The 14,871-nt window shown below is 40.0% G+C and overlaps 1 protein-coding gene across 1 annotated transcript in view; it reads right to left on the bottom strand.

Moving 5' to 3' along the window:
• Positions 1-13,731, bottom strand: part of DKK2 (dickkopf WNT signaling pathway inhibitor 2) — a 58,282-nt gene extending 44,551 nt beyond the window's left edge. The window contains exon 1 of the mRNA XM_063310370.1: positions 12,900-13,731. Coding sequence (XP_063166440.1) covers positions 12,900-13,148 — 249 coding nt within the window. The 5' untranslated portion in view covers positions 13,149-13,731. The remainder of the gene's footprint in view (positions 1-12,899) is intronic.
• Between the last annotated feature and the right edge of the window lie 1,140 nt (positions 13,732-14,871).

Below are 14,871 nucleotides of genomic sequence, written 5' to 3'. Positions count from 1 at the left end.
GGTAGCTCAATAACTGGGATTTCATATTGGTAACTGAAATCACACGGTCTGACATGTATTTCCTGGCTGGCTAAAGAACTTCTAATGCACTAAATATTTGTTTAAAAACTGAGGAAAGGCTTCCCCACCTCTTTTATGTTGTCATTGCAAACATCTGGGGTTTCAATATATTGGAAGGTCTCTTTCCATATGTTCATACATAACTTACAGCATTAAATAAATTAGGAAAAAGTCTCCCACCAGGTTTATGACACTGGATCTCCCTTTTAAAAATCCTGCAGTACCTGGGGTGCCCATGCATGAAGCTTAGATTTACCACTAAGTTTATATTCAAGACTGATTTAAATAGGAATCTAAAATATCAGTCCTACTTGGATGTTATAAGCTGTTCTAGAAATATCACCTTGTGCAATCAAGCTCAGAGCCACTGTGTGTTTTCTCACCCGTTCTACCATGGCATTGTTTTCTAAAAATGCAGTGCCATCCAAAAAGGAAATCATTTATCACACCAAACCTTTGATTGTTTCACAGCATTACTGCTTTGAATTACAAAAATATCCAATCAAGGATCATCTTAAGCTAATGCCTTTTGTACATGGCTCAGTCTTGAAGCTGGTCCTTATTACAGTAGAGATAATAAAATACCGTATGGTATTTCGCTACCCCCCTTTCATGTTAGCATATTAAAATACAGTAAATCAAAGGCAACTCCAAGAGAGAAAGGGGGGGACAGGAAAACAAAAGGGATACCAAACAGTTAACTAATTATTTGGCGACTTCTTCTTATAGTGCATTTGTGAAGACCTGTTCTGATTCCTCAAAAGACTAATCAGTGTTATGCAGTTTTAATTGCTCACTGGTTGTCAAGCACTCTTAGCCCAGCTAGGTGGTAGCACTTAGCCATCCCTAGCTGACTGTAAAAAAATAATTAGGGCTGAACATAGTTATTACTTGGATGGGGCAACACCAGGAAATTCCAAGGCTGTATGCTAGACTGGAAATTAAAAAAAAAAAAAATCTGGAAGAAGGCAATGTCAACCATTTTATTTATTTATTTTTCAAATTTTGTTACCACCCGTAACAAAAGAGGGACTTTGGGCGGTTATAATTAATATTATAATAACAAATGATTAAAGTCCCATAAAAATAGCAAGTTACAGATATAAAATACAATATAAATAAATATAAAATCCAAGAGGCTATAAAAATTCTAATCTGGTGGGACAGGCACTAAGGCACGAGCGTCCCCCAAGAATGGCTACCCACCTTCCTGTCCCACGCGAGATGGCAGAACCTGTCACATAGTTGCCACGAAAATGGCTGGATGTGTCCATGAAGTCACCAGGTATCAAGCTAGATTCAAAGGAGATTTTATATTAGGAAGCACCATCTAGCTATTTTCTGAAAACGCTTCCATCTCAATTTTAATGGCAACTTCTAATGTAGGAAATCTTGGTATGCAAATGGTCCAAAAAGCCCTTTAACACTAGAAACATTTCTGGTTGTATTTAAATTCTCCCATACATAGCTTTCTCAGAACCTTGCACTTTGGGTGATTTAAAAAAAAAAAAAAAGAGAATCAGTAAGAGAGACTAAATGCTCATCCAGCGACTACATAACTGATCAAAGAACTGAATCATTTGGCCTAAGACTGTAGTACTATCAGTCCATATGTCCACATCTACCCCCTTGCAATTAACTTTTTGTTCCCAGCAATTTTGTATTGGAATTAATACTTTTGAAAAATTCATGATTTTAAATAATTTATGCTAACACATTTCATAGCAACAGGTTTGGGCCTACAGTGTTTCCTATGGATTGAAAGACATGTTCACCAAAAAAGAAAAAAAATGGCCTGATTTTTAAATTTTATTTATTTATTTATTTATTTAATGGATTGATACACCTTAGAGTGAACAGAATCCATTACTATGTTATTTTGTCACAAGTAAGACAAATATCTTTTATACTTGGACAGCCAGATTGGTATAACAATTAGAATGCTGTTCCACTCGTATGAAGCTGGAAATTAAAAAAAAGTTTGTATATATAAAACAGCATTCATGAATGTGTATATAGGTAGTCCTGACTTACGACCACAATGGGACCAGAAAATACATCATTAAGCAGTGTGGTCATTATGTGAGGCATCACATAACTGCACCTGATTTTACAACCTTTTTTGCTGCGGTTGTTAAGCAAATCACCTGCAGTTGTTAAGTGAGACATCACGTGACCACGACTTGTGACCTCCTGCGGGCTTCCCCATTGACTTTGCTTGTTGAAAGCCAGCTGGGAAGGTTGCAAAGGGTGATCACATGACTACAGGCTGCTGCAAGTGTCGTAAGTGCGAGCCAGTTGCCAAGTGCCCAGATCGCAATCATGTGACCGTGGGGATGCTGCAACAGTTATACAAGCGAGGACCAGTCATAAGTAATTTTTTTTTTGACATCGTAACTTTGAACAGTTGCTAAACAAATGGTTGTAAGTCAAGGACTATCTCTGTAAAGAATGTTTAACACAAAAGCTTTATTAAAGGATTACCATATCTCAGTGTGCTTATCCATACAAATCTATGTCTGTAAGCAAGAGGTTCATAAGTCACAAATAACATCAGGATTTCAATCTATTCAGCAATCTGACTCATAAATTTATCTTCCCAGGGTTGAAAAACAAATCTCTTGGCAATAAGAGTGGCAAAATGAATCCATTTCCATTGTCCAGCTATCAATTTCTTTGTAGGATGTATGGAATTCAAAAGAATATGGACATAAGCAAATATTAAAACATTTGTCAAAGTTAAATTAATCTATTTCTTCCTAGAATATAACAATTTAGGACATTGCAAAAATGTGTGTTTGAAAGAAGCATTCTTGCTGTCTCTCCAAGAATATAATGTACTTATTCCTTTTTTTTTTAACAAACACAATGGGGTTCAATAAATCTGAAATATTATTTTGTTGTTGTAGTCTAAGATCTACTGAAGATTTTGACAGATATTCTCCCATTCAGACAAAAAGAGATCTCCAATTTCTTATTCCATTCTGTATTTAATATTTGCATATCATTGATTTAGCAACAAAGATTATTTACAAAAACTAACTGTAGGATTTTTAGTCTTATAAGTTTTGTTAATTATAATATAGGTGTCTCTGAATAATTCTATTAATTTAGGTATCTCTGAAGCTGAAAATGCCACCCATCCAAATCAAGATGTCAACAGATGTTAGCAGTTGTAATTATTACCACTGGGCAGGAAAAGACAAGTGATATTTTATCCCTTAACATAAGATATAATAAAATTTATCATTCAATAACTGATCTAAAATAAAAATCCCAATATCCATCCAAATCTTCCAAATAACAGGGTGTTTTTTAAGTTTTAAAGTCTGAATTAATCCATAACATTGGATTGATTTACCATGAGATCAAAATGCAATTTTCCAAAAATAGTGTATCAGAATTTTCAATCAATATAATAGTAACAGATACATCTAATCTCATATATTTTTAACCCAAAGTACTCCAATTAATTAAAGATGCTATGTGTGAATATTCCAAAAGTGCCTAGAAAGGAGAATTTATACCAAAGTCACCCAAAATTTAGAACTAGTCAGAATAAGTATAATTCAAATATGGAAACCCACCCCTTTTTAAATTGACAACTGCAAATTTTTTCAGGAATATTTTTGGAATTGAATTACCCCACAGAAATTAATGGGACAAAGTATTGACTTCTTGAAACTGTTTTTGCAGGGATTCCATTCAAGATACAAAACATCCTGAGAATTTCATTCTGAGGATTTACCCTACCCAAGCTTTAAAGACTCTTTACCTATAAATATCCACAAAAACCTCTTTCTATATCTTATTCATATTGAATGAGAAATATCACATGGAATAAAATATATCGTTAATAAATAAATTAAATACTCATATGGAAGTAGTAACAAAATGTAAATCTTTGCCTATCTTGGCATCAGTTCCACCTTAGACCAATTAACGAAGTATGTCACAACTCACTCAAATGCATTAATCAAATGCATCAGTACTGATATTGAAAAGGGTGAAGTTCAGAAATAATTATCCTATAATACTGATTTATATTCTAGTGAACTGTGATAAAAATTACAGATATGATCTTGTCTAAAAGCACAGGGTAGTGGTTCTAAACACACATTAAAAAATTACAGCAGAAAGTAGATATCCTTGTTTAGTATTTTCCTTAAGTAAATGAAAAAATAGTCATTGATGTTCAGTATAGATTTGGAGCCAAATACAAAATCTGTCCCTATTTTATAAAATCCTTTGCGAAATCCAAATTTAGCTAAGGTTACATATATTTCCTATTGATTTTATATTAAAAAAATTCTGCATCAAGTGACAATATTCAGATCAATCAAATCCTCTACCAGCCAGCCATTATTTGATCCCTATCTAGTTTTGACAAATCCAACTTGATCATTCTTGAAGCCTCCTCCACCCAAAACTTCCCTAGAGTGTCTCATATCATTAGGGGAGATGAGTGGGGACATAAATTTAATTAAATAATTAAATAAATGTCAACAAGCCATCTGACCTTGTATAACAAGGAACATTATACATCCTACCTGAAAAAAGTCCAGGTCTCAGGAATGATGCTTGTCTTCTCCAACCTTTCTGAACTCTGTGCATGACCTGTGACATGTTCACTTATGTCAACTGGGGAGACCAGCTAACTAATTCCTTGGCAAATCTCTTCCATAGCCAAAATGGAACAGCAATGTAAGAGACCCTGCAAATGAGTCTTGATAACCTGACTACAAAATCCAGATCATCACAAAAGAAAGGTAAAGTCTCTTCTGAGTCAAGCTCAGTTTTCTTGGCAGTCTTAAAGAAATGGAATGAATCTCAACTTCCAACTTTCACCTAGAGCCCTGGTATTCCCTGGTGGTCTCCCATCCAAGTACTAACCAGGTTTGACGCTACCTAGTTTCTGAACACAGACAAGAGTAACCTGGTGCACATTCTAATTGACTAGCAATAAAAACACTCATATATTTCAGGAAGTATATAGAAAAGCAGATCAGTGGAAAAGAGAGCTTTTGCTAATAGGATGGGTCACTCTTCAGACATCTGCCACTAGCAACTCTAAGGTGGGATAAGCAAAGCTCTTATTCCCTGGCCGGGGATGCTGAAGGTTTTCTTTTCCTTGCTTGATTGCCAGTTTGCAATCCAGAGAACTGTTAGCACAAAGATTAAGTCTGCAGCTGTGGAAACTTCTGCCTGGTCTTTCCATGGCTGTTCTGTTTGTTATCCAGATCCCTTGCTGCCGTCCTCAAGCTGCTGCTGCTGCTGCTGCTGCTACAATACAGAGAAGAGTCTACTCCTTGGCAGGATGGAGAAACAACAGGAGGAGAGATGTGTAGCCAAAGATATCCAAAGACCACTGTCAACACATCTTCCATGCCTATTCATTTCTTCAGAAAAGTATACAGAAGACTGGGAAAAAAGAAACACACACACACACACACACACACACACACACACAGATGATATTTCAAAACCACAACTGCTGACCTTCACCATCCTCATGTTTGCTGACATTGCTGGGAACTGTAATCCAGAAGTATCTGAGGGGCAATCAGTTCCTCATGGCTGATGTAGGCCGTTCTAATAATCGGAGGAGAACTGGACAGCCTTCAGTCTGTGAAGCTCAGTGTGTGATATCTACTCACTGATATATTTTTTAATAAAATTCTTTTTTTTTTTAACTTGGTACAGTGACCAAAGGGACGGGGTAGTGCTGCAGGTTAAACCTCTGAGCTGCTGAGCTTGCCGATCGGAAGGTCGGCGGTTCGAATCCACGTGAGCGCCCGTTGCTAGTCCCAGCTCCTGCAAACCTAGCAGTTCAAAACCATGCAAATGTGAGTAGATTAATAGGTACTGCTTCAGCAGGCAGGTAACGGCGTTCCGTGTAGTCATGCCGGCCACATGACCACGGAGGAAGTGTCTACGGACAAACGCCAGCTCTTCGGCTTTGAAACGGAGTTGAGCACCGCCCCCTAGAGTCAGACACGACTGGACTTAATGTCAAGAGAAACCTTTACCTTTACCAATACAGTGACCAAACAAATACCAGCCTTTTGCTTGAGTCCAAGTTCTACTCCTGGAGGTCACGTCCTGACAGATTACCTGCCCAACCTACATTATTTAAATACATGATTTAGAAGAATGTGTAGAAGGCACTCCACCAAGCAGGGCTCTTTGCATTTATGGAAGAGCAAAATAGAGGATACGATGTGCTTCCTATGTCGTTATACAGTGCATTAGAGAACAGAGAGGGTAAATCCAAGTTTACACAGACAAATAATTTATAATCATAGCCTGTAATTAGATAGTCCCAGAAAACTGAGTTACTTGATGCACAGGTAATCTCAGTGCTAACACTGGCGTGAGTCCTTTAAATGTGATGAGAGAAAAGCAGCTCCTTGTTTTGATGATGTGAGTTTACATTTCTGCACCATTTAATTTTTTTTAATGTATACTTTCTCCTTCAAATATTTTAAGTGAGTGAAAGGAATCAGCTCAAATGAATAGAACAACAGTCTGAGGTGAGATTCTTGATATTCCCTCTTACTCACTCTGGATGAATATAAGGGTCTTTTCAAACTAATCCTAATAATACATTATAAATAAAATAGAGGCGGGCCTTCTCTGCAGTGGTGCCTGCCCTTTGGAACATTCTACCCACCGAGGTGAGGCGGGCCCCTTCGCTCCCGACCTTCCAGAAGGGCTTGAAGACCTGGTTCTGCCGTCTCGCCTGGGATGGGAAAGGCAACAGCTCTTCCTGGGGGTGGCTGGTGATGTAGAGTTCTCCCTACCGAATGGAAATTTCCCACTTGGATTCCATATTTATATTTATTTATTATTTTAGTATTGTAGGTGTTGACTCCATGTTTTTATGATGTTGAGATTTTAAGGAGAATTTTATTGTAAACCACGCAGAGTCCCCCTTATGGGGGGGGGGATGGGCGGTAATAGAAATGTGAATAATAAATTAAATAAATAAATCCTACTTAAAGACAGATTCTCCAAATATGGTACAGATGTGGTCAGAGAAAATGGACTAATTTTCATATATGTTCTCTTTGTATGTATTACCTATCCCAGGGCTTATGTTTGTTTGTTTTTACGTTAGAGATAGCGTTATGGATATTGTCATGTAGTTCTTTGCATGCATCTTTGCACTCAGATGTATCCCAAAATATGTAATGCAGCATGCATGTAAAGAATGCATAAAGTTAGGAGAGAGCCAAGTTTAACAGCTGCTAAAAGAAGTTGGGGACAAATTGCGAAAAGGTGAATAGGTTCATGGCATAGGTGCTGTGTCCCAGTTCCATATGAAAGAAAGGAAAGGCCTCTTCATGAAGATGATAGGCAGGATGCTGGTACAAAATGGAGATGCAAAAGAAATCTGCATAGATTCTAGACTAGTTGTGCAAATGAGGTCTTTAAAAAATATTTTTAAAATTCCACAAAGTTAAATCATATCACTTTTTATCTCTGTATTAAAAATCCTTAACTGTATGCTTTAAAACACTTTTAAGTATATACCACACTTTAAAATAATACACTTACTAGAGTGTCAAGATTAGCTGCAGCTCCTTCTCAAATATATGTTCAGTGGAAACTCTGTATTTGTTGCTATATCTGGTGCAAAATAGCATCCCCATATAAACAGAATAGGAGTACAAAGTAGAAGAGGTAACAGACTGCTCTGTAGATGAGGCTCAGTCCTGGTGTGCTTCAATAGTAGCGTTTTCAAACCAAGTATGAAATATTGTGTAGGCAAATTGAGTCATTCCAGCAGATGCTGTGAACTTTTCTTCTATGCATGTATTCCAGAATCATTCCAACTGCACTTTTATTAATATACAAGGAAATCAAGTCTGGAACTTTGTAATAGCAATCAAAGGTATATATAGTTTCTTTTATGTCTAAACAACATTTAATGGCTCAAACTTTTTTTCAAATTCAGCTCTCTCGTTTTAAAAAGAGAGAGGTGGCATATATAGATGGTCTTTTATTTGGGCCTTTTGGCAGGAATGAACATTACATTGCATATAGAGAGCTTTAGGTATAATATTTATAGTCTTCCTTTTTCCAACGCAGTTACATGAAATCGCCCCTCATTTCAACTCTAAAGCAAGAATCTGGCGAGAGGCAGCATGATTATCCCAAATTCATCCAGTCTGTTTTGAGCCTGATTCTCCAATCCCACACCTTAACCACTACCACCATCACCCACAGACATTCATGTAAATGTTACAGCCAAAAAGGTCAAGGGGGAAAAAAAAGAGAAGGGGAGTAAAAAAGAGTCAGGAAGCCTTCCTATTTTGCAAAAATTTCCTGTATTCCTCTAAACCAATTTTATTAGCCTAAACAACTTAAGAACTACTAATCTAATAATGACTCTACAGAATAACAGGAGGTAGTGATCCACTCCAAAATATTTCTGCCACACATTCACTTCCCTGCAATTCTTCAAAAGTTCTCTTCTACTGCGAAAGAGGCTTCTGTTTTTCTACCTTATTCACAACGTGCTTGAAAATTTCTCTCAAATTTATCTGGATGTTTTTTAAGCTGACTTTATTACTTAGAGAGGCGAAGAATGCTACTCTCAACATTCTTCTTTTCTGCTACACATCTTTCTAAGTACAGCAGGCTGAAACAGAAGCAGAAGATGCTGCTAATGGGAAAATGATCATTTATCTCCTGTCCAAAAGCCCAATTTTTGATGTATTCCATTTACCTATAGATGAGGTATTCGTTTTCTGAACTATAAGTCAGCTACATAGTTTAAACAATCAAATTCTCTCAAAAAGCACATTGTACTCAATTTGTCCACAAACTCCCTAATGCACTAGATGGTTTTGTTCTGTCTGTACCTTTATCCACGATATACAAAGAAATATAATTACTAAAAGTTAGATCCAGCCTCAGAAATTCTTGAAATATCTCTTGATTTCAGTAGGTCAAACTTTCCATTTTCCCATCTTTTTAATGCCTATTTTTTATCTTCATTCCAACATAAAATTCCACAGTTAAAAAAAGACAAAGAAAAGGTTTTGGTTATTATTCAGATGCAGAACTCCTGTCATCACTCTGGAGCATGAAGTTTTCACGTACTGGTACAGAACTTGGTCAGACTGTGCAAAGAATAACCTAATGCTGGATCTTTTCATGGATACTTTGACACTTGGAGTCAGTGTGTGCACAGACTAGAAGACAAGCACATACAAAGCAATATGGACAGTGGAAGTAAACAGGCAGAAAGAGAAGTCATTCCTTATGTTGCTTTCTCCTGTAACTGCTAATCCTAAAACAGAATTCAGACACTTTTGGTTGAGATGCATCCTATCAGTGCTCCATAACTGGCCCATAGCATTTTGGCAGAGGCCCTTTGTCTCCCTAAAGTCTCCCAACCAGAAGGCACTCTGAATAAGATGAATTAATGAGTAATTATTCCTTGCTGCACCCTGCAGGGACCATTCTATTCCCTTCAGAAGGAAATGGGGAAAAGCATTCCCTCTACAGGAAGATATGCTCCATGGAAGACGAGGCAAGGAATAATCATCTGCCTTTTTCTAGGCAGAAGAAAGTGGAGAACAATTATTCCCTTTCTCCCGCTGCACAGAGAAAGTCTGCTGCATCTGACTGGAGGCAGGGAACAGTCCTCTAATCATGACAAGATAATTAGTACTGGGTAGGTTGTATACAGAATATACAAAGATGATGTTCAACATGCCCAGAAGGTTTATAATCTTCATCACATAGACATCAGAAGAAGTTAGAAAATGACCACTGCTTAATAGGGAACAAATGCTGAAATATTAGAAAGGATTGCAGGCGGAAAGAAGGTTCAAGTCAACCTTCCAAGACTGATTTGATAAAAGCAATTCTGAGAACATAAAACAGAAGAGGCAGACTTACTGATGAATAGAATTTCAGCTTACAACATGGCTTTGCCCTGAAAGTCACACAAAAGACACTATTAGTCTCGATGGATTATGGTCTAATGATGGTCTGCCTAAGGTAACTTACTCTGCTGGACATAGTGGGGTCTGTTCCAACCAGATGGGGCAGCATGGGCTAAGACATGGAGATGTGATGGGAGAAGGAGAAAAAAGGAAGTCACCATTATTTAGCTTGCAAACAAATAAGTTCCTTTTCCTTTGTGGAGAAATTAAACCAAGGTTGTCATAAAAATCATACCCATATAATATAGATGGGTCTTAGTGTTTTATAATAATGCAAGGTGTGGGTAAACCACTAAAATGTTTTCTATTACCTGTTTTGTAGCCTATCAGTCAGAGATACAGAACTAATGTCGGACAGGAAATCTCAGAAGACAGTCATTCCACTGATTGCTGTTTTCTAACTGTAAGATATTCTAGCCTAATTTCTAGCATTCCTTTAGTCACACAATTAGAAACAAAAAATTAACTCTTGGTACCTCATCACCAATATAAACCTCCAAATTAATGCTACCTACATCCAGATAGAATATTCAGAATGAAGGATTCTGCATTTCCTTGCTTGAGGATGCTACGTTGTTTGCCATGTTAATGGGAACGGGGTTTTGAATGACTATATATATTGGATAGCTTCCTATTAAAACAGACATCAGTTTCTCTATCTTTGCGGGAAGTCAAGGAAATGTCTTTTCATTTAGCGAATGGATTTGAGATCAACTGACTGGGAAATGGTCCAAAAATCAAGCAATTGATGGATGCAGTATCTCCTCCAGAAATGTTTGCTTCATAACAGACTTTATCTAAATTATATACAGTATAAGAGTCTATTATTTAGACTTTTTAAATTGAAGAAAATGAGGATCTGATCGGTTGCATATCCCATATCAACTTCTGAAAGACATCTGTTAAGAACAGAATTGATGCCTTTGGACCATTAATTGAATCTAAGCTATTTGATTGTCCCTGCTTTTTTGTTGCCCATTCAGAAAACTTGTGAATCAGTAGTGCAAGGGTATGGGAGTACATGACAATTATGCAGGTGTCCCACTCCCTTTCAAAAATAAAAATGCATAGCAGAACCTTTTATATCCTGTGAAATCGGAACCCTGCAGTCATTCAAGTCAAGATAATTAAAGTTGCAGTGACTCTAACCAACTCCTGAGAAGCCAGATTGGAGGAGAAAAGAGGGGAGAAAAGAAGGCAGAAGGGGAAAGATCCTGTGACAATTTGTGATCTCATGTGCCTATTTTGTGACCTTGAAATAGCCTCCTACTATTCACATATATAAAATTTGGAATTATTCTTAAGGCCATCTTTGCTATTATCAGTTTTCTGACCAGCATACTTAACAAGTTATCAAGTTATCTCAAAACTTTTTTAAAAAACTTAAAAGCAGCTGCAGGGGAGTGGGGGATTCTGAACGCAAATAGCACCAAGTTTATGGAGATGTTATTTAACCTGATTTTTTAAAATAAAAATTGAAACCTATTAAAGCTACTTAGTGAAGCACTTCTATGGCTCTCCAGATGTCTGGGGCTGGACCAAGACCCATTAGCCCAGTTATCACAGAAGTTCTAGTCAAACACATCGTATCTTCAGGACATCTTAGAGAAACAGCAGAGATTTTTGAGGCATCATAAGGATTAATGACTTCATTATTCCATAAAGTCTGTGGATCACAGCTGATATCTTATACTACAGTATAAAACTTTTATACTTAAAAAGTTCTTAGTTTTTAAAGTGCCATAAGTCTCTTTGTTGCAAGAGACGAATATGGCTACCCTATTAAAAGGATATTCTGCCCATCTTTATTTCTATCATCAGGCTAGCAGCAGAAGAGAAAGAATGGAAAACTCCTTTTTCCAGCTCTTCTTTCTCATTTCCACAGCTGCTTCTAAGTTTTTGTGGGGAAATCTGGCCACAGGTCTCTGGAGTTACATCTGTTCTGATGCTAAAACTCTGGTTTGGAGCTAGTATTACTGGAGGAGATTGAAAAAGTTCCATCTCACATCCAATTAATAATTCCTCACGGGAAGGGAGGAATCTCCTGCTCCTTGGGGAACTGGGCTTGCTGGTTTCTAATTTGAAATTTACTACTTCCACTTTCATCTACAATGGGAAGAGTATAGAATGTTCTATTAATTTATCTTTATTTTAAATGCTATCCCTCCTCCCCCAATTTTGAGTTTAAAGACTACACTGAAAAGTCCTGGCTGTGATCTTCCCAAAGCTAACCTATTGTCCACATTGTTTTTCATTTGAAACGTTACAATTTTTGCACTTCCTTTTCAATCTTGGTGCATTTTTTCTACAAACAACAAATTCATGACAAATGACCCTTTGGTGGTCATAATAGTAATATAATCATCATTGTCAATTACCGCTGAAACCAGATGTCCACAGAGTACTAGTAACTGGAGAAATTGACTCTTCAACCCTCCATTCATGCTACCTTTACTATTATTGTCCAAGAAGTATTTCAGAATTAGATCCTCTCTAGAAGCAGCCTACCTCTGAATGGTAGGATAGTGAGATACAAATCTTATATCACCAACTATGGTTATGATTACCTTCTTGAGGAACCTATACAGGTACATATCCAAGGTTATTGATAGTTCAGCTGCAAGGAGATGAGGAAGGAAGGACATCATTACTTGCAGGGGACCTTGGACGAGGTACCCCTGCCTTCCTGGCCTAACCTTCCCCTCTTCCTTGCCATTTGCCAAGGCCACCTGTCCACGATTTACCATTCAGCTGCGATTCCTGCCCGTCCCCAAAGCGTGGAGCCCTAGATCTGCGCCCTGTGGTCCAGTCCTTGCTAGACCCGTCTGGAAGGAAGCGAGAAGGAGGGAAGTCCCGGGCGACGCGGGGGCACCTTACCTCGCCTTGCCGGTGATAATGCTTGAGGCCTTTCCCCCCCTGGCCCAAGAGCTTGCCTTTCTTGCCGCTCCCCAGAGGCAGTCCTTGGTGGAAGGCGGCCGACCTGTTGGCCGCCTGCGTCGGCGCCTCGCCCATGAGGGTGGCCTTGATCGCGTTCGCCTTCGTGCCGTCGAGCTGGGAGCTCTCCACCACCAAGAGCGCGGCTAGGAAGAGGAGAGGGCGGGAGGAGAACTTGGTCCAGCTCTGCATGATCGTCTCTGCCCTCTTCCTAGGCGTCTTCCTTCCCGGGGCTGGGCTGCGCGGCGCAGTTTCTGCAAACCCCAGGCGTCGGCGAGGGAGACAAGCCCCTCCGGCCGTCGGAGGAGCGCAAACGAAGGGCAGGGCTCCTGATCAAGGTCTTCGGGGAGGCATGATGGGCGCCCCCCTCCTTCTCGGCAGGAGAGCCAGTCGCGGAGGAAAGGAGAGAGACGGAGACCCGGTCCCGGGCGGGAGGCGGCGGCTGAAGCCGGGGAGGAAGCCTCCCACCCGCGAAGCTCGGCTGGGACTTCGAGGGCAGGAAGCAGTCCTGGATCGCTTCCCGCGTCCACGCCGCCTCTTGCCGCGGGACAAATTCAACCCAGATCTGCTCCGAGCGAGGACTGGCCTGGCGAGCGAGGACTGACAGCTCGCTCGCTCGCTGTCTAAGAATCCAGTCGGCCTTCCACCTTCCGCTCGCTGGTCCGGGGCATCCCGACAGCAGGCAGATGAAAGACTTGGAGCGACGATCGGGCGATCAGCTTGCCATGCGTTGAGCCCGCCCCCCCGCGCCCCCTTAGTCCGCCCGTCCCCGGCAGCCTCCTTCTCCTCTGCTCGCCTTCTGCCCCCTCCGCTTTTATAGCTTCACCCGTGGAGTTCTCTCTTCCTCCGCCCCCCGGAGCCGTGGAGTGACAGGGAGGGGAGCTGACTCATTCCTGAGCCCATTCCTCACCATCCTCCGTCCCATCCGGCACCTTCTTTCCAACCTCCCGTGCTCTCGGGTCCCTTGCAGCTCCCTGCCCTGGAAGACGGCGCCTGGCGCGGGGAGCGCCTTCCCTCAAGCTGACGTCTCCCGATAAATCTGGAGGATAGCGACTGAGGGTGAATAATTGCGAGGGTCTTTTCATCCCGCTCTTTGTCTAACTGATTCAGGACGGCTAGACTTGGTCATCCCAGAACATTGTCTCAGGCTGGTCCGGAGCTCTGCCCAACCCAACAAAACGTGTGGAAATTTTTGCACGTTTAGATCAGGAGGAGGAAGAGAAAGAAGAAAAAGCAGGCACTCTGCCTCTGTCACTCACACAGGCAAACACAAATTTGTTCAGTTTTCACTGGAACTTCAAATACTTAGTAGCAGTTGAAATCCCATTGAAGTTAATAAAAAATGGGGTTTGTTTCTAGTTAAACTTATTCTGGAAAATGTCAAGGGACTGGTGGAACTCATCCCTAAGTGTTTGTCAATTATATAGGCTGCAGGCAAACAGACAGGGTGTTGCACTTATTCTGACCACATCTGATTATAAAATGTAAGCAATGAAAGGCAAGGAGTAATAATCTGCATCATTCCTATTCAGCTATTAAAACTCACACAGAGACACACACACACAGTCTTCGAGTAAGTGCTGACTCCTGGCAACCGCCTGGACTAGTCCCTGCAGTTTTCTCTGCAAGTTTTTCAGAAGTGGTTTGCCATTGCCTCCTTACTAGGGTTGAGAGAGAGTGACCGGCCCAAGGTCACCCAGCTGGCTTTGTGCCTAAGGCCAGACTGGAACTCATGGTCTCCCGGTTTCTAGCCTGGTGCCTTGACCGCTACAAGCTTCTCCCAACATATCTTTCAGTTGCCACCTACCCTTGTCTGTACTGGAAAATATTGTAGAGCAGAAGGAGACAGGAAAAAGACTTGGCTAAATACAAGGTGATTTGCAATAGATCAACAGTAGACTGTCAGACCTGAACT

The sequence above is a fragment of the Candoia aspera genome, chromosome 8 (genome assembly GCF_035149785.1).
Source record: "Candoia aspera isolate rCanAsp1 chromosome 8, rCanAsp1.hap2, whole genome shotgun sequence".
NCBI lineage: Eukaryota > Metazoa > Chordata > Lepidosauria > Squamata > Boidae > Candoia > Candoia aspera.
This window is presented reverse-complemented; position numbering and strand designations above follow the sequence as displayed.